General features: G+C 57.3%; 2 protein-coding genes across 4 annotated transcripts; one reads left to right on the top strand and one right to left on the bottom strand.

Moving 5' to 3' along the window:
- Nucleotides 1–369: 369 nt before the first annotated feature.
- On the top strand, nt 370–14,538 carry STRIP1 (striatin interacting protein 1). 3 transcript variants are annotated; one of them, XM_053964205.1, is made up of 21 exons: nt 370–461; nt 2,589–2,658; nt 2,919–2,993; nt 3,540–3,674; nt 5,297–5,417; nt 5,682–5,750; nt 6,127–6,233; nt 6,630–6,757; nt 7,610–7,792; nt 7,878–8,095; nt 8,365–8,430; nt 8,624–8,687; nt 9,282–9,353; nt 9,582–9,656; nt 9,822–9,919; nt 10,451–10,577; nt 10,671–10,771; nt 10,980–11,046; nt 11,791–11,895; nt 12,042–12,246; nt 13,827–14,538. In XM_053964205.1, exons 1-21 carry the CDS (start codon nt 411–413, stop codon nt 14,072–14,074), a joined length of 2,385 nt encoding a protein of 794 aa, XP_053820180.1. In that variant the 5' UTR covers nt 370–410; the 3' UTR covers nt 14,075–14,538. The 3 variants fall into 3 exon arrangements, with proteins under 3 accessions (XP_053820180.1, XP_053820177.1, XP_053820179.1); XM_053964202.1 differs by lacking the exon at nt 370–461 and adding an exon at nt 485–627; XM_053964204.1 differs by lacking the exon at nt 370–461 and adding an exon at nt 1,615–2,508.
- A 2,724-nt stretch (nt 14,539–17,262) lies between these two features.
- ALX3 (ALX homeobox 3) lies at nt 17,263–22,976 on the bottom strand. Its single transcript, XM_053964226.1, has 4 exons — nt 22,730–22,976; nt 19,377–19,669; nt 18,263–18,325; nt 17,263–17,568 (listed from the first exon to the last, which is right to left on the bottom strand). The coding sequence occupies exons 1-4, from the start codon at nt 22,974–22,976 to the stop codon at nt 17,263–17,265; spliced, it is 909 nt and encodes a 302-aa protein (XP_053820201.1).
- Nucleotides 22,977–25,758: the final 2,782 nt, after the last annotated feature.

Here is a 25,758-nt window from a genome sequence, read left to right on the forward strand (position 1 = left end):
TTTAAACCCTGTCAGGTTCCTTTGTCGGGGTGTGACTCCCCTCTGAGCCCCAGGAGGCCGCCCCTCTCCGGGGTCTGAGCCCCCCAGCCCCTTCCCTGGAGCATTCCTTTGTTCCAGGGCCCTGCCTGTTCCTGCCACTCCCAACATGGCGCCCTCCAGCACCCGGGCCCGCCCTGGGGCGAGGCGGAAGTGCCACACCCAGCATGGCCGCGCCCGGGGCCGCGCCGCACCCAAGATGGCGGCGCGGGGGCGGAGCCCGCCGCCCGGCCGTGTGTCGCGCCGTCCGTGGCCGCCGGGGGCGGGCAGCGCCGGCCGTGACGCGGCCGCCACGGCGGAGCGGCGGGGCCGGCGGGCGGAGCTGCATCGCACCCACCGGAGACACCGGCGCTCCCCCAGGTGCCACTCCCAACATGGCGGCGGCGCTGCCCCGGCTCTCCCTGCCGCTCCCGCGAGAGGAGGGGGTGAGTCCTCGCGAGAGCTCGGCGCGGCGGAGCGGCCGACATGGAGCCGAGTGGCGGCCCCGGGCCGGGCCCTGTCCCGGTCCCGGGGAACAACAAGGGCCGCGGTGGGGCGGCCGCGCCCGGGAGGGGCCGCGACTTGGCCCGGCCGCCGCGCAAGGACTCCGAGGTCAGCGCCGCCGCCGGGAGTGGGGCGGCCTTCCCGGGCGGGGCGGGCCGCGCCGGGCCTCGTCCAGGGCCTGCCTATGGGTGCCGGTGCCCGGGGGCGGTGCTGGTGTCCGGCCGGTGCCCGGTGGTGCCGGTGCTCGTGGATCCCTGTGGGTGCCAGTGCCCGTAGTGCCGGTGCCCGGGGGTGCCAGTGTCCGGCTCTTCCAGCCCTGCCTGGGACCAGCCCAGGACCGGCTCGGCCGCTGGCTCCGGTGCTCCAGTACTGGTCCCAGGGCCGCTCCCTCGGTACCGGTTCCCTGGCACAGTGGCCCCGGGCTGTGGAGCCGAGAGGCCTCTCCCTGCCCGGCCTGCTCGGACCTGGGGCTGCCCGGAGCCTGCCTGGTCTCGGCCGGTGCCGATTTCCCCTTCATCCATCCATCCCTTCCCCAGGTCCGGGCCGCTGTGACCGGGCTGGGCCGCGAGGGTGGCTCGGGCCGCCGGTCCCAAACGGGAGTGACAGGGCTGGCCCGGGGGTCTCGCAGCCCAGCCGGGGGTTTTCTCGGTGTTAGCGGTCGGTAGCAGCCCGGGGTGGGGTGCCGGGTCCCGCTGCCGTGCTCGGACCAGGGATGGATCCAGCAGGAGGTGACCAACCCCCCCTGAGCCTTGGGGGTCGGAGGGTTGTGTGGAGCTGAGGTATCCCGGGGCTTTTCCAGGGCGTTTCATTCCTGAGATGGCCCCAGAGCCGTTCTCTCCCAAGGCTTCCTCAGAAAAGTCCCTGGAATGCCAGGGGAGGGATGTGAGGGGGAATCTTGGAAAACCTGAGGTGCTGGGGGGGCTCCCAGCAGAGCAGAGCCAGCACAGGGGGGTTGGAGCTACCCCTCTCTCAGAGCCTGGAATTCAGGATTGTTCTGATGTGGGTCTGCCCCTCTGTCAGGAGTAGGAGCCCCCAGATTTAGGTGAGTTCTGCTTGCGGATTCATTCAAGGGTGGGTGCCCCAGAATTTGTGTGGGTTTGGTTCTGGGTGTGCCCCTTCTTTGGGAATATGTGCCCTGCTGTGGCTCTGCTCCTCACTCAGGGGTGGGTGTCCCGAGAGGGTTCTGCTGTGGGTCTGCCCTGTACTCAGGTGTGTGTGTGTCCCCAAAATTCTGCTCAGGGTGTGCCCCTCACTCAGAAGTGGGTGCCCCAAAATTTGGGAGAGTTCTGGTGTGGATCTGCCCCTCACTCAGAAGTGGGAGTCCCATAATTCAGGAGAATTCTGCTCTGGGTCTGCCCGTCAGTCAGGAGTGAGTGCCCCAAAATTTGGGATGGTTCTTTTATGGGTCTTCCCCTCACTCAGGAGTGGGTGAGGATTCTGTTCTGGATCCTCCCCGTGCTCAGGAGTGGGAGCCTCATAATTCAGGAGAGTTCTGGTGTGGATTTGCGCTGTGCTCAGGATCCCGAAATTTGTGAGAGTCTTCCTGTGCACCTGCCCCACTCATGGCTGGGTGCTTTGGAATGCTGTGGGTCGATGGTCTTCTGTAAAGGGAGTTGGTATTTTGTGCTCTGAAGGTTCTCCTGGCTGTTTCTGCAGCCTCTCCAAAGCTGTTTGGAGTTGTTTCATCCTCACTAATCCCATCTGCTGGGACAGCACAGGGGGATAGCCCAAATTTTCCCAAATTTGTGCAAAATGGGTGAGCTCTGAGAGCTCCTTGATCTCAGAGAACCCTCTCCCTGTGTCCTGCCGTGTTTGTTGTGCTCTGGGGGCTCCCCCCGTGCTTTGGGGGTGCTGCAGTGGCTCCATGCGGCACAGCCCATGGAGACGCAGGAGGTGGGCTGGAGTTGCCTCGGTAACGTTTGTGCTGCTGCAGGAATGTTGTTGGTCCCTAAACCAGCAAGACCAGCCCTGGATTTGCAGGAGGATGAGGTGAATTGTGAGTGTTTTCAGGGATTTTGGTTTTCCTGGAATATGCTGTAATGGAACTGATTTTTCCCCCGTGTTTTCAGGGCTATTCGGAGTCGCCCGACCTGGAGTTTGAATATGCAGACACGGATAAATGGACAGCAGAGCTGTCAGGTAAGGAATTCTTCTGTGATGGATCAATTAATCAACCGTGATTTCCTCTCCTGGTAGAACTAAAGGAACTCTGTCAATTCCAGTATCGCTTTATTATTATATTTAAATGCTGTATTGATGTTAAAAGGATATGCGTGGTTCATATTTTTTGCCTTACACTGGGTGGGGTTTTATTACATTTTGATATTTTGGCTAAAACTGCAGTTCCCAGCTGAGTTGCAGCTTGGTGCAGGTTTTTGGAGCTTGTCCTCTTTTGGCAGAGCTGTACAGCTACACAGAGGGGCCAGAGTTCCTGCTCAACCGAAAATGCTTCGAGGAGGACTTCAGGATCCATGGTAAGAGCCTTTTTCTGGATTCCTCTGCCCCTGGGGAGGGACAGGGACTTCTCTTCCTGGAGAAGAGCCTGGTGGCAGAGCTCACTGGGGTGTGCAGCTACTCCCGAGGGGCGGCTTCGATCCCTGTGACAGGGACAGGACCCAAGGGAATGGCTGGAGCTGTGTCAGGGGAGGCTCAGGCTGGATATCAGGAAAGGTTCTTCCCCCAGAGGGTGCTGGCACTGCCCGGGCTCCCCAGGGAATGGGCACGGCCCCAAGGCTGCCAGAGCTCCAGGAGTGTTTGGACAGCACTCTCAGTGACCCAGTGAGATTTTTGGGGTGTCCTGCACAGCGCCAAGAGTTGGCCTCTATGATCCTTGCGGGTCCCGTGCAGCTCAGGATATTCCATGATGCCACGACTGATCTAATCCCCTGCTGGACAGCAGGAGCCATCCCTGAGCCCTCACTCATCCCGGGAGTCCTTCCCCCGGCGTTCCCTGGCTCCGCAGTGCCCAGCTGAGCCTGTGCCCAGCGGGGCCATGCCCAAAGCCCTGCTGTGGTTTGCAGTGCGGGACAAGAAGTGGCCGGAGCTGGAGCGGACGCAGCACCGCACGCACGCCATGCGCCTGCTGGACGGGCTGGAGGTGACGGCGCGCGAGAAGCGGCTGCGCGTGGCCCGCGCCATCCTCTACGTGGCACAAGGTGACACCGGCCTCTGCCCCTTGCCTCCCCCGCTGCTCGCTCCGTGGGACGGGCTGAACTGTAATGCCGTTCAGAAATGTGTTGTACAGTGCAGTTCCACAGTGAGATAGTTGTGTTCTGTTGTGTATGTTAACTCTTTTATATATGGTGTGTATTTAAGTATTTAATGTAGAACTCCTTCGTGGTCATGAAGTTGATATAGATGTAGTTATTAGATATATGAAGTTTATATATATATATATAAGATATATTAAATTTATATATATATGAGGTATATATATGATATATGAGATATATATGTGATATATAGATATAAGACATATAAAAGATATAAGATATGTATATAAGATATAAGATATATATAAGATAGATATAAAAGATAGAGATATATGTAAGATATATATCTTTATATATCTATATATATCCTTATGTGTCTTTTATATATAAGATATATATAAAAGATATATATAAGATACTATATATCTTATATATATAAGATTATATATATATAATATATCTTACATATAGATATATATCTATATATATAATATATATATTATATATATTATATATAAGATATATATAAAAGATATTTACATATATTTTATATATACATTTAATACATTATATATAGTATATATACTATAATATACAATAGGTAGTACAGAGTTTTTTTTATATATAGTATAATGTATATTGTATTATGTATTGTAGATGTTATTGTATTATGTGCTACATATAGAATACATATTATAATTATATGTATATACTATATATGAGACATAGCACAGTATAATCTCATATATATAATATATACATAAATATATATAATTATAATATGTACACTATATGTAGTTTTATGTATGTACTATATATATGAGACATAGCACAATATAATGTCATATATAATATATACATAAAAATATATTATTATGTATACTGTATGTAACATTTTAATGTCTGTACTATATGTGAGACAGTACAATATAATCTCATGTATATAGTATATGCATAAAAATATTTAATTATAATATGTATGCTACATGTAATACATAATACAATATAATATAGAATACATATTATATATAATATACTGTATAATGTATATTATATATTGCATGTTTTGTCTTACATATAATACATGGTGTATTTAATATTTTTATACATTATATATTAAATGCTGTATGTATTTAATATATAATATATATTTTATATAGTTTATGTTATTCATATTATATATTATACATTACACACAATATGTTTTATATCTTGTATGTAATATATCAATATATAATATAATTAATATATAGTATTAATGTGATGCAATAATTACTAATTATTTTAATATACAAAATATTTTGAAGCATTTTCATTCCTTGTGGATTTCATTCCACCTGGGATGTCTGGAATGAAGCTAAATCTCGTGGGACCAGATAGTTCAGGGCAGTTTGGCCCAAAATTTGGCTGATTTTCCCATGTTATCCCCGTTCTGCAGAGCTGGAATGCGTTACCCAAAGAGGGCAGCTCCATGCTCTGCAGCCCAGCTTGTCCCTCCGGCTGGAGGGTGTGCAGTGGTGCTGGGGAGGGCCCGTGGGACTGGGATCAGCAGGGTCTCCTCGCAGGCACCTTCGGGGAGTGCAGCTCCGAGGCCGAGGTCCAGGCTTGGATGAGGTACAACATCTTCCTCCTGCTGGAAGTGGGAACGTTCAACGCCTTGGTGGAGCTGCTGAACATGGAGATTGAGTGAGTACTGCGGGAAAACACTTCAGGAGTGGCTCTGGAATTCAGCAGTTGTCCTGGGTGGATGTGTAATGTAGGATCATACCTGCTTTCTCCTGAAATTCCCCATGAGTCAAAGTGCCTGGCAGCAAACAGGCAGCTCTGCTCCTCCTCACACGGCTGTGCTGGGAACGGGGAGTTCATGGCAGCAGTGTCTGTCTCATGTGGAGTGCCTATGACAGAGTTTGAATTCCCCCAAATTCTCTCTGAGCTGTTCTCCCTCTGCAGCAACAGCGCAGCCTGTTCCAGTGCCGTGAGGAAACCGGCCATTTCCCTGGCTGACAGCACCGACCTCAGGTATGGAGTGGGAATGGGGGGGCCAGGAGGGGATCCAGGGTTTTCTGGGAGCTTTGGGAGGCTGAGGCAGGCACTGAAAGGGGTCCCAGAGCTGTCCCAGCTCTGAGAGTTTCTGCAGGTGTGTGTCATGCTCAGCCTGCACAGCAGGAATGGAACAGATCGGGGATATGAAAGCAGTAAAATTTGGGAAAGCAGATTTCTTCCTGTTTGGACTTGCAGAGACTTTTCCCCCCAGTGCCTGTGTGCTGGTGTGGAGCAGGTACATGAATTGTGGATGTGGTCTGGGTTGCTCCAGCTTCTCCCTGAGCCCTGGGTGCTGGCAGTGCTTCCATAACTTATCCCAGTCTCTGGGATTCAGCTGCCCTGGTTGTTGCAGGGTGCTGCTGAACATCATGTACCTGATTGTGGAGACTGTGCGCCAGGAGGCCGAGGGGGACAAGCCTGAGTGGAAGAGCATGAGGCAAACCTTCCGAGCAGAGCTGGGTGAGGACCAGGAGCTGGGATAGAGCTGCCAAGGCTGGAGGCAGTGACATGGGATTTGGCTCTAGGAGTTGGGTAATAGTGACTGGCACCGCTGGGTTGGTTTCTGCTCAGCTGGTGGGGCAGAGGGAGGTGAGCAGAGGAAGCCATCCAGCCTTTTCTGCTGCTGGGTGCTCTCTCCCTGAAAAAAACCAGAATATTCAAGTTGTTACTTCCTCTTGAACGCAGAGGTAAGAAATTATGGAGTTTATGAGGCCTTGGAAGGAGAGAGGGAGGTGTCTGGAGTGAGGTGAGCATCTTGGAGCTAATGGGGAGGAGGGTGCAGGAGCTGGTGATACTGGTGGTGGGAGTGAGGCCAGGGGTGAGGAATTCCTGGCTGACGGTGCTGTGTGGTTTCAGGAGCCCCCCTGTACAACAACGAGCCTTTCTCTGTCATGCTCTTTGGGATGGTGACCAAATTCTGCAGTGGCCACGCTCCTCACTTCCCCATGAAGAAGGTGCTGCTTCTGCTCTGGAAGACTGTACTGGTAAGGAGAGGATGTGGGATGTGTGGTTTGATGCTTGGCAGAGGAGGGAATTCTGCTCTCAGAGTTGGCTGTAATTACTCCATCCTCTTGTTGTGGTATTGAGTTTTCCTTTAAACCCAATCCCAGGGTTTTCCCCGTAGGGAAGCAGTGGATATTGGTGTCTGGAGCTGGATACTAAGGATAGACACAAAGAGAGGTCCCTGGGGAAAGGAAAGCTCTGAACAGCTGTGGATGCCTGGACATCCTCTCCTGTCCCTCCTGCCTCTCTCAGTGACAAGAGGAACACAGGACAGGCAGCTCCTACTTGAAACTGGGGAAGGATTTGGACCCCTCAGGACAGGAGAGACTTTGAGGGGCTGGAGTGTGTCCAGGGAGGGGAACGTCACTGGGGAAGGGTCTGGAGCAGCTGAGGGAGCTGGGAAAGGGGCTCAGCCTAGAGAAAAGGAGGCTCAGAGGGGACTTTTGGCTCAACTCCCTGACAGGAGGGGACAGCCAGGTTGGGGTCAGGCTCTGGTCCCAGGGAACAGGGACAGGGCAAGAGAAAACAACATCAAGCTATTGGGAAGATTTTTTTCATGGAAAGAGTGGTCAGGCACTGGCACAGGCTGCCCAGGACAATGTTGGAGTCACCATCCCCAGGTGGATTTAAAGGACACGCAGATGTGGCACCTGGTGACACGGACTACTGGTGGCCTTGGCAGTGCTGTGGGAGCAGTTGGACTCAATGATCTCAGAGGGCTTTTCCAACCTGAACGATTCTGTGATCCTGCAAAGTGGGTTTGGGAGAGGCAGGTGTAGATGCCCCTGGAGCCCCCCTGTGTCATGCTCAGCGTGCTGTGGTGTCCCTTGCAGTGCACCCTGGGAGGGTTTGAGGAGCTGCAGAGCATGAAGGCAGAGAAGAGGGAGATGCTGGGCCTGCCACCGCTGCCCGAGGACAGCATCCAGGTGATCCGCAACATGCGGGCGGCCTCCCCGCCCGCCTCCGCCTCCGACCTCATCGAGCAGCAGCAGAAGCGTGGCCGGAGGGAGCACAAGGTGGGGACAGGGACATTAGGGAGGGCACTGCCACAGGCTCTGGGCTTGTTTTTGGGATATTCCCTTCTGGCTCTCCCCGCTCCAGGCCCTCATTAAGCAGGATAACCTCGATGCCTTCAACGAGCGGGATCCGTACAAAGCTGATGACTCCCGCGAGGAGGAAGAGGAAAATGATGATGACAACAGCCTGGAGGGAGAGACCTTCCCCCTGGAACGGGATGAAGTGATGCCTCCCCCTACCCAGCACCCCCCCAGCGACCGCATCACCTGCCCCAAAGGGCTGCCCTGGGCCCCCAAGGTCCGGTGAGTCTGGGGTCTCCCTGTTGGGAGAACTGGAACAAGGTCAGGGAAAGGGAGGCTGCTGGATGTTTGGAATCTCAGCAGGGATGTAGGGAAGGTGTTTGGGATGGGGTGGTCACTTTGATGGCTGTTTTCTTGTGGGGCTGGCTGGGTACCCTTTACCTGACCACAAGGCTTTTCCCTGTGCCTGGGCTGTGCCTTTCCCTGTGCCTGGCTGGACATCTTCCCATTGCTCTGGAAGGTGTGACTCTTCCCTTCTCCCTTTGCTGCAGGGAGAAGGACATTGAAATGTTCCTGGAATCCAGCCGCAGCAAATTCATTGGCTACACGCTGGGCAGGTGGGTTCAGAGCCAGCCCAGTGCTGCCATTACGGGGGGCCTGTGGGAGAGGTCAGTTTGGGGGCTGCTTTCGTTTCTACATGGCAGCAGGGAAGGCCTTGGCTGGCTGGTCTGTGGCTTCATCCCTGGGTGGTCTCTGCCCCACCCCTGGGTGCTCAGCCCTGCTCCCAGCCTGGCTCTTTCCCTCCTCCAGTGACACCAATACCGTGGTGGGCTTGCCCAGGCCCATCCATGAGAGCATCCGCACCCTGAAGTTGGTGAGTTAAGGAATTCCTCCAGCCCCTGCTGCTGTATGGGTGCCCCTCACCCATCTCCCTGCTCCCATCACAGCTCAGGGAGGATTCTCCTGACCATTTTCCCCTTCCTCCACCTAGTGATGGGAGAGCAGCCTTAAGCTTTCATCTCATCCTGGACTCACAGATTTCTGAGCCCGTTCCTTAAGGAGCTCCATCCCTTCCTCAGGGGACTCCATCCCTTCCTCAAGGGACTCCATCCCTTCCTTAGGGGGCTCCATCCCTTCCTCAAGGGACTCCATCCCTTCCTTATGGAGCTCCATCCCTTCCTCAGGGGACTCCATCCCTTCCTCAAGGGACTCCATCCCTTCCTTATGGAGCTCCATCCCTTCCTCAGGGGACTCCATCCCTTCCTCAGGGGACTCCATCCCTTCCCTTCCCTTCATCCCTTTCCTACTGGCCTTGTCCCAGACCTGAGCCCAGCAGCTCCCACCCTGCACATCTCCACAGGTCACCCCTGGGACAGGGATCTGGGAGGGATGGAACAGGGTGATGGGAGCAGGCTGGGGCTGGGGGCAGTGCTGGGGACCGTGGTGACCCCCCCTTGTCCCCGTGCAGCACAAGTACACGTCCATTGCTGAGGTGCAGGTGCACATGGAAGAGGAGTACCTGCGCTCCCCGCTCTCCGGAGTGAGTGTGGGAATGGGATGGGATGGAGATCCTGGGCTGGGATTTGGGGCCACTTGGTCCTGCCAGGTTTTTTTTGGCAGGGCTGAGGGGTTTGTTTTGCTGGGGAGGGGTTTCTCTGGGGCAGAGGGGGTTGGGGCAGGAGCTGGGGATATCCTGCCCTTGGGTTTATACTCCATGGTGCTGGTGGCAGCTCCTGGGATGAGGTTTTCTGGTCTCTCCTGGCACCAGGGGGAAGAGGAAGTGGAGCAAGTCCCTGCAGAGATCCTGTACCAGGGCCTGCTGCCCAGCCTGCCCCAGTACATGGTGAGCTGGGGAGCACTGGGATCCCCTGGATCAGTCCCTTTCCAGTGATGCATCCCAAGTTTTCACCCCCTGCCCCTGCCCTGTTCCTCCCTCCTGCAGTGGGGAAAGGGTCTCTTGCTAGTCCCCTGCAGCTCCCATTCCCCTCCATCTCTCCCTTCTTCCCAGATTGCTCTGCTGAAGATCCTCTTGGCTGCAGCCCCCACCTCCAAAGCCAAGACAGACTCCATCAACATCCTGGCGGATGTCCTGCCCGAGGAGATGCCGTGAGTGGCTGTGGAGCAGAGGAGCTGGCAGGGGGTGGGAAGGGAAGGAGGGATGGGAGGGAACTGGGGGAGTGACCTGGTGTGGGCTGGGGCTCTTTGTGGGACATGACCCTGCTCTGCCCTGGATTGCACCCTGCAGGAGCTGGTGGCCTTGGCAGTGCAGCAGGAGCAGTTGGACTCAATGATCTCAGAGGGCTTTTCCAGCCTGAATGATTCTGTGATCCTGCAAAGTGGGTTTGGGAGGGGCAGGTGTAGATGTCCCTGGAGCCCCCCATGCTCAGCATGCTGTGGTCTCCTTTGCTGTGCACCCTGGGAGGGTTTGAGGAATCACAGAATCATGGAATGTTTTGGGTGGGAAGGGACCTTAAAGCTCATCCAGTTCCACACCCTGCCATTGGCAGGGACACCTTCCACTAGACCAGGTTGGCCTTGGAGACTTCCAGGGATGGGGCAGCCACAGCTTCCCTGGGCAACCTGTGTCACCCTGAGAGGGAAGAATTCCTCCTGATACAGTCCCCCTGTGTCCCCCAGGACCACCGTGCTGCAGAGCATGAAGCTGGGCGTGGATGTCAATCGGCACAAGGAGATCATCGTCAAGGCCATCTCTGCTGTGCTGCTGCTCCTGCTCAAACACTTCAAGCTCAACCACATCTACCAGGTGAGGTGGGCCGGGGTCCGGCCGTGCCCACGGGTCTTTGGGCACGGCAGGACCCTGAGTGGGTCTGCATTCACCCATGTTTCTCCTCCCCAGTTTGAGTACATGGCCCAGCACCTGGTCTTTGCCAACTGCATCCCGCTCATCCTCAAGTTCTTCAACCAGAACATCATGTCCTACATCACTGCCAAGAACAGGTGAGGAGAAGGCTGCCCACCTGCATTCCTGGGGGATGTGGGGAGGGGTCCCTGTTTCTTTGGCCTCTCTGGCAGTGGCTCAGGCTGAGGCAGAGCTGGAAAGTTCCCACCACAGCCCATCTGCAGTGCATGGGAAGTGGGGGCTGCCTTGCCCCCAGGCCAGGGGGGATCTGGGGGAACAGCACGAGCACCCTTCTCCTTCCTGCAGCATCTCCGTGCTGGACTACCCCTACTGTGTTGTGCATGAGCTGCCGGAGCTGACGGCAGAGAGCCTGGTGAGTCCTCCTGCTGTGACAGTCCTGGCACCTGGGCTGCTGCCTGGGGGAATTTGGGATGCAGGGAGGCAGCAGGGCTCCAGCACCCAGCCCTTGCACCCTCAGCTCTCCTGTGCTCGGCCCCTGGTGCTGCTGGGATTTTGGGGATGGGGATGAGGATGGCAGGTCTGCTGGGGTGGAGCGTGTCCAGAGAAGGGAATGGAGCTGGGGAAGGGTCTGGAGCACCCTGGAGTGGCTGAGGGAGCTAGGGGGACTCAGCCTGGAGAAAAGGAGGCTCAGGGGGGACCTTCTGGCTCTCCACCACTCCCTGACAGGAGGGTGGAGCTGGGGGGTTCAGGTTCTGGTCCCAGGGAACAAGGGACAGGACAGGAGCAAATGGCCTCAAGCTGTGCCAGGGGAAGTTCAGATTGGATATTGGAGAGGAATTCTTTGTGAAAAGGATGGTCAGGCAATGGTACAGCCTGGCCAGGGCAGTGTTGGAGTCACCATCCCTGGAAGTGTTCAAAAAATGTGTGGGTGTGGAGGTGGCACTTGGGTACAGGGATTACTGGTGGCCTTGGCAGTGCTGGGGGAACAGTTGGACTTGATCTCAGAGAGCTTTCCCAATCTTAACAATTCCATGGCTGGATGATTCCATGCCCACATGCTGTGCTGTCCCCTTTGGACGTGGCTCCTCAGATCATCCCAGCCCCTCCCCATCCCCACTCCAACCCCTTGCCTGACCCTGCATCTCCTTCCCCACAGGAAGCTGGAGACAACAACCAGTTCTGCTGGCGGAACCTCTTCTCCTGCATAAACCTCCTGCGCATCCTGAACAAGCTGACCAAGTGGAAGCATTCCCGCACCATGGTGAGGGCTGGCAGTGTTCTGGAGCTCAGCACGGCCAGGCACCTGCACTGGGGATAACTTGGGACAACGCAGGGCTTGAGCAGGGGAATGGAGGAGGGGTTGGCCCAGGAATCCATCCCAGCTGGGATCTGGGAATGTTCTGGCAGATGCTGGTGGTGTTCAAGTCGGCGCCGATCCTGAAGCGGGCTCTGAAGGTGAAGCAGGCCATGATGCAGCTCTACGTGCTGAAGCTGCTCAAGGTGCAGACCAAGTACCTGGGCCGGCAGTGGAGGAAGAGCAACATGAAAACCATGTCAGCCATTTACCAGAAAGTGCGGCACCGCCTCAACGACGACTGGGCCTACGGCAACGGTACATCCTGCCATCCCTGGCATCCCTGGCATTCCCAGCCCTCCTGCTCCAGGGTCTGTGCCCTGAGCTCGAGCTCACCCTTCGCTGCCTGGGGCTTGGGCAAGTGTGCTGGGTTGACCTTGGTGGACCTTGGCTGGTTGAGGTTGACCAGGTGCCTGCCGAGCTGCTCTATCCTTTCCCAGATGGACAGGGCAGAGAAAATCAGATGGGGAAGGACTTGTAGGTTGAAATAAGGTAGGTTAGTACAGCAAGAGCAGAAAAATAAGTAAGTTTGTTCTCTACTTCCCATCAGCAAGTGATGTTCAGCCACTTTGGGGAAGCCAGGCTGCAGCACATGGAGTGGCTGCTCTGGAAGGCACATGTTTTAAATAACAAATGTCCCATCATTCCTCTTCCTTTCCTTAGCTTTTATATCTGATCTGACATCACAGATTCTGGAATATTCCCTTGGCTAATTTGGGTCAGCTGGCCTGTGTCCCCTCCCAGGATCTTGTCCACTCGCATGTGCTTGATGGGGTGGGAATGTTGGGAGACAGTGCTGGTGCCGTGCCAGCTCTGCCCAGCAGAGCCAGAACACTGGTGGGTTCCCAAAACCTTCCCAGCTCCCACTGCAAAGCCCAGCACTGGCAGGACTCCTATGGAAGAACAAATTCCATCTGAGCCAGACACAATCCAGCAGGTCTGGGGTGTGGGAGGGATTTTGGGGGGTGACATTGCAGGGATCAGGGCTCTGCCATGGGTGCCAAGTCTTGGCTGAAAACCCTTTTTGGCCTAAATTGGGCTGGAACAGCAGGTTTGGTGCCTCCCCGAGGGGGTCCAGGTGCCCCACTGGGGTGTCCCCTGCCCACCCTCAGAATGTGGCAGGTGGGACAGGGTGGCATTGCAGTTTTGGGGGTTTTGTTTTAGCCCAGGAATGTCCTTTGGGGTGTACCAGCATTTACTGGTGCTGAGGCAAGTGAGGCCAAAGGGAGCCCCCATTCCTGGCTTCATTTTGGTTGTTTCCCTGTGGTGGGGATGCTGGAAGTGGTGGTGGAGCTGTTGGTGGCTCCTGGCTCTGCACTGTGTTTGAAGTACCTACAAAGACTTTTCCCAAGTGGGAGGGGGCTGAGTGTGTAGGGGTTGTTGGGAGGAGACAGAACCAAAGGATATTCCTAGGATATAGGAAGGAATATATTGCAAAGGATATTCCATCATGCTCAGAATATAAAGTGGGGAGAAAAAAGAGGAACTGGGGATGTTGGGAGTGATGGGGTTTGTTATCCAAGTCACCATTCCCTGGGATGGGGCCCTGTTCTGAAGGTGCTGAGCACCTGCCTGCTCATGGGAAGTGGGGAATTAATTCCTTGTTTTTCTTTCCTTGTGCTGCACAGCTTTTGCTTTCTTTATTAAGCAGTTTTAATCCTACCCCACCAGTTTTCCAGCTTTTACCCTCCTGATTCTTCCCTGCTCCGGCTGGTGCGGGAATGAGCAAGCGGCTGCATGGGGCTCAGTCTGGCTGGGGTTAAACCACCACACCGAGGGCTTTGGGCCGGCTGAGGAGTCCCCAGCTCTGCTCTGACCAGTCTCATCCCTGTTGCCAGACCTGGACGCCCGTCCCTGGGATTTCCAGGCAGAGGAGTGTGCCCTGCGTGCCAGCATCGAGCGCTTCAACTCGCGGCGCTACGACCGCGCCCACGGCAACCCCGACTTCGTGCCCGTGGATAACTGCCTGCAGAGCGTGCTGGGCCAGCGCGTGGACCTGCCCGAGGATTTCCAGGTCAACTACGACCTGTGGCTGGAGAGGGAGGTCTTCTCCCGGCCCATCTCCTGGGAGGAGCTGCTGCAGTGATGGACACAGGGAGGCAGGATGGGTTGCTTGGAGAGCTCGAGGCTGACCTGCTGTCAGGGCAGGGCGGTGAGGTCTGGGGGGGTCTGTGGGTGGCTGCTCTGTTGTGGTGGGCTTGGGAAGAGGATGGAGCTGGGGGATCCTTGCTGAGGCCACATCCTGCCCCTCTGCCTCCTTCCAGGCTCATCCCAAAGCTGAGGGTGCCCTGGGGGTTTCCTGTTGGGTGGGGGATCCCTGCCCACCCCTTGTGATGCTTTCAGAGGCACCACCCTTCTCGTGCCCCCCAGCCAAGAAGGGGGAGCAGGTGGCAGTGTGGGAGTGGGGTCCTTGGGTGGGACACCAGGCTGGCCCTGCCCAACTCCTCTGGGGAGTTAGGGGGCCTCTGGGGGCTTGAGGGGCTGGGGTGGCCTCTCCTCACCCCACAAGGGGTGCAGGAGCTGTATATATATTATATATATTTGGTGATACCTCTGCCCCGAGTGTGGCTGGGTTCATGTCCCTATCCCTCCTGCCTGGAGTTGGACTGGGATGAGAGTTCCTCATCCTTGTCCCCACTCATCCCTCAAACCCCAGGGGGTACATGGCCCCTCACCAGCAGGTTTAGTCTTACCTTGCACCCACGTCTGTTGGTTGGGGGGAGCAGGTTCTCGCAGGCATTTCCCTGTCCCATTCACTGGACCCTCCCCCAGCTCTGTCCTGGGATTTCTGACACCACTCTGGTGTTACCACTGGGATTTTCTTTGGTCCCTGCTTCCAGCAGAGGATCCTGACACCAAATCCTTCCAGAGCTCAGCCTTGCACATTGCCCTGGCAGAGGGGCAGCAGCTGCCCTGGGGGATGAAATCCTGGGAGATTCACCCTGATTTGAGGCAGGGATTTGCAGAGATGGTTGTGGGCAGTGGGAGCCTGGGACAGCACCAGCTCCACCCCATCACCTGCTGGGATTCTGAGCCTATGGAGCTCCAGGAGTGAATCCAGCTGTGGGGATGCTCAGCCCAAGCCCTGGAAACAGCAAACTCAGCCTTCTGAGCCATCAGAGAAGTTCTGTGGACACAGCATGGGTGGTAACATGCCCTTAATCCATGCCTGGAGCTGTGCCCATCCTGCCCTCTTCCCCCTCAGCCAGGGGTGACATTGAGCTGGAGCCTGGATCCATCTGGATGCCCAGTGACCCTGTGGGCAGCACAGAGCTGGGGTCTGGATGTGCCTCCAGGAGGGGCACAGAGAAGGAAATGCTGCCCTGGCCTGGTTTAGTGATGAGTAAAACTCTTCCAGAAATCCCTGCTCAGCCTGCTCCTCACCCCTGGACCTGCTCAGGACCCTGCAAACCCACCCAGCAAAGCTCCCTCAGCTCCATCAGCATCACTTTGCACCCCAGTAACCCCCTGAAGATGGTTTAGAGGAAAACACCGTGGTGCTGCTGGACTGGGATGATCCCAGAGGGCTTTTCCAACCCCAAGGACTGCAGCACTCTGATCATGGCTGGGATGTTCAGCAGCCCAAACTTCATCCCTCATTCCAAGGGAGCATTGGGTCCTGGCAAATCCAGCTCTCCGTGGGAGACAAATGGATTTTTTCCTCCCTAGGACAGAGGTTTTAAATGGAGATTTCTGGGGCACTTTGGATTTTCTTACTGCCCTTCTCAACCACAGAGCACTGCTGGGTGTGCCCCCAGGGTCCTGCCAGGGCTGCACCCTCCCCCTGGCACCCACCTGGGTGCCTCCAGCACCATCCTGCCCCCAAACCCCATTCCCAGCACCAGAACAGGCCTGAGGAGCCTGTTGGGAGTCTCCATCCCAGCCCCCCCTGGCTTTATAGGGCTGCTGGAGCCATAATTAACTTACGAAAAATGTGGTTTATTGTTTAGAAATGAATAACAAAATCCCCACCGGTGGGAGGGGTGTGAGTTGTCCTGGGTGAGGGTGGGCAGCCCTGGGCTGCCTCCTGTGGCACCCACTGTGGCCAGGCTGTGCCCAGGGTGCCAGGGCTGGCCTGAAAACCTTGGGGTTTTCCAGACAGGGCTGGAACAGCAGGTTTGGTGCCTCCCCGAGGGGATCCAGGTGCCCCACAGGGGTGTCCCCCCCATCAGGATGTGGGGCTGGGGCAGGGGGCGTTGCAGATTTTGCAGGGAGGGGGTTTGGCCTGAGAGGGTCCCTGGGGCTGGGCTGGCATCTCCCAGTGCTGGGGTGAGCAGGGTCGTTCCTGGCTTCATTTTTTGGTGTTTTCCTATAGTGGGGGAGGTCACAGTGGGTGAAGGGGGGGGACAGGACATGCCAGCTCTTGTGGGGACTCGGGGAACACCCCTGGGGACCCCCAGTGCAGATAAACCACGTTGGATACGATGAGGTGCCCCCTCCCCAAAGACTGGCCTTGCAGGTACCACCAGTAAAATGCAGAAACCCCCCCACCCAAATCGCCCATTTGTGCCCCAACACCCCAGCTGGAGCACCTGGGAGGGTTCCCACCTGCTGGGATTAAAACTCCTTCCTGAGGGGTAACAGGGTGATCCCCCCAGGGAAACAGCTTTTAATTTGGGATGCTTTATTGTGCCAGGGCATTATTGCCCTCCAAGAGGGAGCAGAACAAGTTGTGATGCTCTGGGGGGGCTTTGGGGCTCCTTGGCCCTGCTCCCAGTAGCCCCCAGTACCAGCAGCTGTCCCAGTCCAGTCAGTCTTCCCAGTATGGGACTGGGAGAGGCAGAGCCCAATTTCTGCCATTGCTGGTTGGGCTGGGCAGGGGAGGAGTGGCCAAATTTCAGGTGGGGAGGGGAGAATTGCTCCCAAAACTCTGCTGCCCTGGTGCTCCACAGTCCCCTCCTCAGCCCCACCCACGGCTGGCAGTGCCCGGCTCGGGCGGGGTGGGGGAACACACGGAGGGTTGGGGAAAGCACCGGGAATCTCCATCAAAGCCAGTCCCTGGAGGTGCTGGGAGGGCTCAGGGAACTGGGGGAGCCATTTCCGGGGGCCCGAGCTGCCAGTGCCGGCCCTGCTGGGGCAGCCTGGGTTTGGGGGCGCCTCTTTTTCCTCCCCACAGCCCCCCTGGGGTGGACTGGGGGGCAGCGACATCGTGCTGGATGCGGAAAGCTCGGGGTGTGCAGAGAGGGCTGAAGGTGACCCCGACCCCACTCCCTGCTGCCGGGGGCTGGGGGATGCTCCGGGGGGACGAGGGCTCCGTGTCCATCCCGCGGGGGATCATGTGGCCCAGTTCAGGAGGCTCCCGGGCCCCTCTTTGCTCTTCATCCTCAGTGGCATCAGCGTGGGCGCCTTGTAGTCGTGCTGGGCGGGCGGCTCGAAGGGGTGGGGGGCCAGGCCCGGGGGGGGCAGCCCGTGCAGGGAGTAGAGGCTGTTGATGCCGGGGTGGGGGCCCGGGGAAGCGGGAATGCCCACGAAGCCGTTGCTGGGAGCGGGGGGGTACGGGGACATGCAGGGGGACGGGATGCTCTCGGGGGGCAGCAGCCCCGGGGGGCTCCCAGGGCTCGGCCACAGGTTGTTCTGCAGCTGAAATAACAACAACAACAACAAAAGCCCAAAAATGAGGGTGGGGACATCACGCCCTGCTCAGTGTCCTCCCATTCTGCCTTCGATCCCACTGCCGTCCTTCAGGATTCCTCTTATCCCACCTGTGATCCTTCTCACCCCTGCTGGATTCCCCTCATCCCCCCTCAGCTCCCCCCCACCCACAGGGTGCAAAGGGAGCGATGCCTTTGCTCTGCTTTCTGGCCTTGAGGGGGTTGAGTCCTGGTTGAAATATTCCCCCCGGGAGAGTTTGGCTTCAGGGACGTGCGTGAAGCTGAGTTTTTAAATTATTTTTATGCTTTTCGATACTGGGAGGGGGGAAAGGCAGTTTTGCAGAAAAGGGGGGCAGGAAGCACAGATGGATGGGAGAGAGCTAAAGGGGGTCGTCAGGAGGAACACCCCAAATCCTGCCCCAGAGGGCGTGTTCCCATGGGAAATGGAGTGGGACATAAAGCAGCATCTTCCGGCGTGTGGCAAAATGCCATCCTCCCTCTTTTCCATCCCGGGCCGCACTTTTCCCAAAGGTGGGTAAAACCGTGGGGGAAGGGGCAGGAATGGGTGGTGTGGGGGGGAAGGGGCAGGAATGGGTGATGTAGGGCACCCCCGGGTGCGGTGGGACCCCTCCCCTGGGAGCGGGGGCACACAGGGCTGGAGCAGCTCCCGTGCCATCTCTCACCTCCTGGATTTTCCCGTAACGTTCCCGTTTCCGCCACTTGGCCCGGCGGTTCTGGAACCAAACCTGGGGGGTGCAGGAGGGGGCTGAGGTGCGGAGACCCTTCCCCTACCCACTGCACCTCCTGCCGAGGTCCGCACTCCTCCCAGCAGCAGAAGGGGCCGGGCACGGTGCCCCAGCATTCCCGAGAGCCGGAGCCGAGCAAAGGAAGCTGCTCCGTGCTCAGCTGGAGCTCTCTGGCCTTTCCCAGCACCGGGAATATCTTGTCCCGCACCAAAAATGATCCGTCCCGCTCCCCTTTCCTCTCCCTGGTGCTTCTGGGACTTGTTTATCCCAGATTTTGCTGCAGAATGAGGCTTTTTGGGTGCAGATGTCCCGTCTGCACGACCCCTCTGTGCTGGGGTGGGGACAACTCCAGCAGCACCTCCCGGTGCTTGGCTTGAGGCTCTCATGGCTGCAGGTGGTTTCATCTCAGTCCACCCCAAATCTGGGTTCGGAGGCTCCAGTGGGCTCCTGGGGACACTTCCCCTGCCTGAGCCTTGTCCCCGTTCCTGCTCCTGGGGATGGCAGCTCCCAGCTCCCAGCGGGTGCTCCCTGCTCACTTCCTTACCCTTTACCCTTCATGTCCTCCCTGCTGGGAGCACCCTCCAGCTGCCTCTTCCCACTTGGAGCCTCAAACCGCATGGAGACACCTCTGGAAGCAGCTCCCTGCAAGCGCGATGCCGGCGGAGCCGGGGAGGGACGGTCCCAGGATGTGCCACCCCAGCCCCACCACGCGGAGCTCCCGGGGATTCCTCTCCTGAGCTGGCACGGGAGGAGCTGAGCTGGAATGGTGGCTGGGAATGATGGATGCATGGGGGGGCATCACGATTAGGGCATTCTGAGGGGGCGTGGTTGACACTGACCTCCCAAATTTGGGATCTTTTCACCCACTGGGTGCTAATGCAGAGGGTTCAGAGGCACCCAACACCCACACCACAGCAGAGGGTGCATGGCCTGAGATTTTCCATCTGGCATTTAGCATTTTAATGGGAAAACCAGCTTCCATCTCAGCATCAGCAGACAGGGGAACCTCCCATTCCTGGCAGCCCCCATGCCCATCCCTCTGTGCCCATACCTGTACCCTGGCCTCGGTCAGGTCCGTGCGCAGTGCCAGCTGCTCCCGGGCGTAGACGTCGGGATAATGTGTCTTCTGGAAAACCTTCTCCAGCTCCTCCAGCTGGAACGTGCTGAAGGTCGTCCTGTTCCTCCTCTTCTTGCTCTTGCTCTTGCTCAGGGGCTCGGGGATCCCGTAGTCCCGGAGGCTGCCCAGGGGTGCTGCCAGTGGGCACCCCAAGTCCTCCGGGGCTTTTGGGGGGACCCTGCAGGCTGCAGGAATCGCCTGGAACCCACCTTTGCAGCCCTTCTCACCTGAGGGGGAGAGGCACAGGACCAGGGGGTGTTAACAGTGCCAAGGAAACCCAGAGCTGTCCATGCCACAGCCCTGGCATCCCATCCATCCCATCCCATCCCATCCCATCCCATCCCATCCCATCCCATCCCATCCCATCCCAAGTTCCCTCATCCTGGGGGATGTCAAGGTACTGCCCCAGGAGAAAGGGCTCAGCATGGACACGCAGCAGGGCAGATCCATCCCTGAGAAGGGCAAAATCCACACTCGCTGTGGAAGCTGTGGGCAGGAAAAGCCTCTGGAGGGAGGGGAAAGCCTGGCTGGAGCAGCGGGTGCTCGGGATCCCACTGGGATGCTGTGACTGTGTGGGGATGGGGCAGAGGAGGTGGGCACAGGGGTTTTGTTGCAGACAGTTTTGCTCCACTCTTCATCCCTCTCCTCACCCCTCTCCTCCCGCACAGGCTGGTGCCTCAGCCCGGCTCAGAGCCCAGAGCAGAGCCACAGGGCCCAGCAGTGACCCCAACCCACCCCTGCTCTGGGCCGGGTCCAGCCCCCCGTGCCCCAGACAGTTCAGGGGGAGCTCTGTGCCCCTGAGCCAGCACTTCCCTGGAGCTGCAGCTCCCAGGAAAATTCTTGGAAAGGAGTAAAAAAATCCTGCCCTGCTTTTTCTGCTGAAGAAGAGCTCCCTTTCCACACCCTCCTCTGTGACCAGAGCAAGAAATCTGGGGGGGTCCCCCCTTCCCTTCGGTGCCGCTGCATTGCTGGGGTGGATGGTGGAATGGGATCAAGGAGGAAAATTACCCTGCCACACGTTTTGGGGGCCACCTCTGTACCCCCAGGAGGGTCATTTGTCCCCACATGGGGACACACAGAGCTTGGCAGCTCAAAATGATTCCGGGGGCTGTTGGGACCCCGATGGGCTGAGCCAGGGAAAGGAGAAGTGAGCAGGGAATTAGCAGATGGGGAGGAGTGCCCTGGGGTCCCCCGTCTGCTGAGGGGACACAGAGGTGTCACCTGGGGAGAGGACAACCTAAAGATGCTGGGTTTGCCCTGATCCCACCCCAGTCACCAGCAGAGATTTGGGGTTTCTGCAGGTGGGGACCTCAGAGGGGCAGGATCAGGCCCACGGCCAGGAGGGGAAATGCCTCCTTTGGGATGGATCCTCCTCCCCAGCACATCCCAGCAGAGTGGGGAAATGGGGTCCCCATCCCTGTAGACCCCCCCCGGGGCTCCCCAGAGCAGCCCCCACCACGGCCTTTTCCGGCCTTTTGGTTTGGATTTTTGGTTGTTTTCTAATTAAGGCAATTTGGGGGCTATGGAGCCGCCAAGCCCAGATCCAGCTGCTTTGAATTAATGAGGAATTGTAATCTGGGGGAGGTTTGGGGGGCCATTGCTCCTTGTCCCTCTCAGTACCGACCTGTCTGGTCATGGATAACGGCAAAGGAATGAGGCCAAATTGCTGTTTCCTCCCTGCTTTGGCCTCCAAAGGGCTCAGCCACTGGGCTGAAGGGTTTTAATGATTCCAAACCAAATCTCACCAAAGAGCAGACCCAAATATAACCAAAATTAAGGGGAAAAAACGACCAAAATAAAATCCTGCTGCATAAAGCATCGAGTTTGGTTTTTTTCCCCCTTTTTTCAAAGGCAATGCGACGCATTTCCAAGTGACCCATGGGTTTTGGCGTTGGAGACAAATAAATAAATAGCCAGAAAGAAGGAAAAGGCAGGAAGGAGCGGGACAGAGGCACGTAGCTAAATAAACACAGCGGCATCAGGGAAGGAAGATATAGATATTTTTCTCCCACTCCTTCCTAAACTGACACCCCCCGAAAGATTTGGCGGCGCTGGGGAAGGCGGCAGCTGGGAAACAGCTGTACAATTCCTGGCATAATGGGGAGGGGAAGGAACTCAAAAGGATCATTAGTGAAGGGATGGGGGCATGGAAAGGACTCCCAGGAACCGGGGGAAACACCCGTGGACCGGCAGCACCCCCCCGCCGCGGCTGGAGCAGGTAAGCGCCGCGGCGGGGCCCCTCCCGGTGTTCCCTGACGGCTTTTCCCGGCAGTTCTCGGGTTTTTTTCTACCTGTTCCCCGAGGCGGCTTTGCCGGGTCCCACCTGGTTCCCATTGCCCCCGCGGCTTTGCCTTTTGCCTCTTCCGTTAAAGCAGAAGTGGGGGAATAATATTAAAGCGAAAGTGGGAGTCCCGGAGCAGCCCCCGACGGGCCCGGCTGGGAGAGCGCAAAGGAACGGCGGGAGAAGCCCGGGAACGAGCTCGGTCCTGTCCGAGCCTGGAGACGGCTGCGGAGCCCCGGGACACCCGGGCCGAGGGGAACCGGACATGGGTACCGGGGAGACCCGGGGAACTGGGAGCGCCGGAGCCCGGTACCGGGAGCGAGAGCGTTATTGCCCGGAGCGAGGCACCGAGGAGTCCCAGGGAACCGGGAGCGCTGGAGCTCCGCACCGGGCACCGGGGAGCGCTGCCAGCCCGGCAGTCCGGCCTCCCCCAGGTCCCGGAGCCCCGGGCCCGTCCGTGCGGCCGCACCGAGGTTGCTGCCGCCGGCCCGGCCCGGTGAGCTCCGGGAACCGGAGTCGGCGGCCGGGCGCGACTTTCCAACCTCCTCCGGGGAGCGCGGCCGTTCTCCATCCCCAGGAACGGGGACTCGCCGTTCCCCTCCCCGGGCCGGTCCCCGCCGTCGCGGCAGCGGGGCCGGCTCTCTCCCGCCGCCTTTTCTTCACCTTCCCCCCTTGTTTCTGGAGAACGGGAACCAGCCCGGAGACCTCGGTCTCTGTCGCGACACAGTCCCAGCGCCGACACTCGGCAGCACCGGCCCTTCCCGGCTCCGGCTCCCGTCGGGGGACGCCCTGGTGGTCCCCGACGGGGCCATATCGCGACATCGCCGCCTCGGAGAAGCCCGGGAGAGCGTGTCAGCGCAATGACGCTCTTGGGGGGTCAGGGCTGGCGCTCCCGGCGGAACCCGAGGCCGCGGGCGGGGGACAGAGAGGGGGGGGAGAGAATCAGAAGGGGCCGGGAGGGGTCGGCGGCCCCGGCCCCCCCATCCACCCGCCGCTCCCCTGGTACCTGCAGCCCCGGCCGGGTACAGGGGCTTCCCATGCACGGCCACGGCGGGGGGGCCCGGGCTGGCCACCCCCAGGTACCGTGGCTGTGCCCGGAGCGGCGGGCAGCGGCCGGGGCGGGGGCTGAGCGGCGGCGGCCGCCGGTGGGGCCCCGGTGGACCGAGGGCGAAGGCGGTGGGAGGCCGGGGGAGCCCCGGGGGACCCCCGGCCCGGCGAGGCGGGGGGAAGGCCGGGCAGCCCGGTGTCTCCATGGCGCAGGTTGCAGGGGCCGGGGATGGTCCGCGGGAGCGGATTTTGTGCGGGGGACCGGGAGGAGGGGGACGGGGGGGGGGGGGGGCGATGGGGAGGGAGGGATCGGCCCGCAGCCCCCCCAGCCCGCACACCCCCACCCGCCCCCCCAACCCCACAGCCAGTCACGTGCGTCCTCCCAACCACTTCGTTAACCCTCTAATCCCAAATCCTGCCCCGCCGGGGACACTGTCCCGCGTGGGTCAGATCCCTTCAGCCTCAAGGCAGGGGCCGCAGGGGGAGCCGTGCTCCCCCCACCCTGTGCTCCCAGGGTCTCCCAGCTACAGCAAACGCCCAGGGCTCTTCTTTGATTTCAAACTTCATCCCTCACTGCTGATAGCAGCAAGAAACACCAGGCAGGGGAGAAACTTCCATCTTCCTGACACTCTCTGGGTTTCTTTTCCCCTTCACAAGCTCTACTGAGTCCATTTGTAGCCTTTCCCTCCCCAGAGCCAGGGCTGAGGCCTGGGACAAGTTGGTTCAGGATGATTGTGACCCTGGGACAAGGGATGCAGGGATAATGGTGACCCCAGGACGTGGGACCCAGGATCCCACAGTGTCCCTGTCACAGCCCTGCTGTGGCTGGTGGCTCCCAGCACCAAGGGGATCCCACCCTGCTCCCCGAGTGTCCCTGCTGATGCTTCCACCCCCCAGGGTTTGGATCCCCTCATCCCAGCTTGGCTCTGGCTTTGGCGTCAGCTCTGATGTGGATCAGAGCTTGGACTTCTTTATTCCCCCCTTTTCCTGCATTTTGCTCCTCAGGGCTGGAGGTTTGGTTTGGCTGGGGGAGGATACATCTTTGGGGGTGTTTGTGTGCAAAATGAGGGGAAAGATCTGGAATTCAAAGGCTTAGAGGAGGAACTGAATAAGGGGCCTGGAGAACTAAGTGGAAATTTGGGCTGAGGGGTGAAGTTTTACCCCTCCATTTGCTGTTTTTCAACACTTTGAGTTCATTCTTGGGCACCAGTCCTTGCTCCAGATCTATGAAAAAAAATAACCTGCAGGTGTGGAGGCTGTAGGGAGGGGATGAACTGCATGTGAGCAGCAAAAAGAGGTGGAGAAGAACCTGGCAGATCCCAGACGAGTGATGTTAGATAGCAGAACAAGGGGATAACACCCACAATAAATAACATTATTGCTCTCATTGCTGGTGCTGGGGCAGGACTTTGTTATCCAGGCGCAGTGAAAATCTGGAATCACAAGAAAATCTCATTTCAAAGAGTTTGTGATATAAATGTCACCTCTGTGTCTTGGCAGGGGTTGGGGATTGATCGTTGTTTGGTCATTGGAAAAGCTGTTGTTGCTGCAGGAGTGATGGACTTGTGGTGTAAATCACGGCTGCATTTTCCAGCCCTGCTCAGGGAAACTGTGTTTGTGAGAAATGCTGGGTTGTGATCCTGGACTCAAAATCATTCTTTAAGAATCCTGTGAGGGCCTGGCTCTTCACAGAGGGGTCTGAGCATGCAATGCCCCCTCTTTAAACATTATTTTAGCCTGATTCAAACCAGTATCAAAACAACTTTTTTTTTTTTTTTTTTTTTTTTTTTTGCCTCTGCTGGCTAAAATTCTAAGTTTTTACAAATTAATGTAATGGCCTTTCAAAGACCTGCAGGAATAAATTAGTTTAAACCCCTTGATCTGCTTTAAAAGAGGATCTGGCTCCCTCCTTGCAGGGTGGGCACCCTTCTATTGCCCACGATGTTCCCTGGGCATCCCGAGCCTTCCCTGATACTTTCCCTGGAGCTGCCAGGATTTTCCCTGTTCGACTGTCACAGCTCACAGGGTGCTGCAAATTATGGCTAAATAGGGACTGAGAGGCCTCTGACTCACAACAGGTCATTTGATATTATTAAACATAACATAACTCCTGGAAAGGCTTATTGGTTTTTAAGGTTGCTCTCCCAGTTTTACTGCTGGCATTTAAAGGAATTGAGTGGCAGAGGGATGAGTCCATCCATGTGTGCTGGTTTAGGACAGGCTGGTTTGGGGTGTGCTGCTTTTCCAGGCTCCAGAGATTGCTGGGACCCTCCTGGGCAAGTGGAGAGGTCTTGGGCAGGTGGGATTTGGGGTGTTTGGAGCTGAAGGCAGCGTGAGGTTTGTGAGATTTTGGGGTGTTTGTGTTGGCTCCTGGAGCTGCCGAGGAATTTGGTTCTTCCAGTGGGCAGGGATGAGGACCAGGACCTGCCACCAAGCCTCTGCCCTGTTCTCTCCTGTGTGTAGAGCCAGAGCAGGGTGCCTCATTCTCCTGGGTTTGGGAGTGTATGTGGTGGGTGCTGTGGGATCAGGGAAAGGCTGAAAAGTGGCTGCCCCTTCCTGGGTGCCAGTGTGGGACTGACTGCACCCTGTGGTGCTCCTGATGCTTGCTGGGGCTCATTTTCCATGGATCAGTTTATTTTTGGGCAAAGAATGATCCCACCGACTTGAAAAGCTTCCAGGAGAAACTTTTCACGTCACAGTGTCCAGCTCCATCTCCGTAAGGGGAAGAGCTGCTGGGTTGACTCTTGGATTGAAATGACCTTTTGTGGCCCAGTTTTAACTGGATCTTCCACCAGGGCCTCACCAGAGAGCCACCAAAAGCAGCAGGAGGACTCTGATGGGATCCTCTATGGGAAAAAGCTGGTTTTGCTTTGTCTCCTGCTTGCTGGGAGGATTTTTCCCTCCCTTTTCGTATCCCATTTGCTTTCCAGTCAGTCTGCAGCCGTCCCTGAGCGCTGCTTCTCCTCCCCTGGGACCGCGGGATGTCGC

The sequence above is a fragment of the Vidua chalybeata genome, chromosome 24 (genome assembly GCF_026979565.1).
Source record: "Vidua chalybeata isolate OUT-0048 chromosome 24, bVidCha1 merged haplotype, whole genome shotgun sequence".
Lineage (NCBI taxonomy): Eukaryota > Metazoa > Chordata > Aves > Passeriformes > Viduidae > Vidua > Vidua chalybeata.

Coding starts and splice junctions, on each gene's coding strand:
- ALX3 (XM_053964226.1), bottom strand. CDS start 22,976: ATGGAGACACCGGGCTGCCCGGCCTTCCCCCCGCCTCGCCGGGCCGGG. Junction 18,326..19,376: donor TGACCGAGGCCAGGGTACAG/GTATGGGCACAG, acceptor TGCACCCCCCAG/GTTTGGTTCCAGAACCGCCG. Junction 17,569..18,262: donor GTTACGGGAAAATCCAGGAG/GTGAGAGATGGC, acceptor TTGTTATTTCAG/CTGCAGAACAACCTGTGGCC.
- STRIP1 (XM_053964202.1), top strand. CDS start 502: ATGGAGCCGAGTGGCGGCCCCGGGCCGGGCCCTGTCCCGGTCCCGGGG. Junction 8,688..9,281: donor GCATCCGCACCCTGAAGTTG/GTGAGTTAAGGA, acceptor GTCCCCGTGCAG/CACAAGTACACGTCCATTGC. Junction 11,896..12,041: donor GGAAGCATTCCCGCACCATG/GTGAGGGCTGGC, acceptor ATGTTCTGGCAG/ATGCTGGTGGTGTTCAAGTC.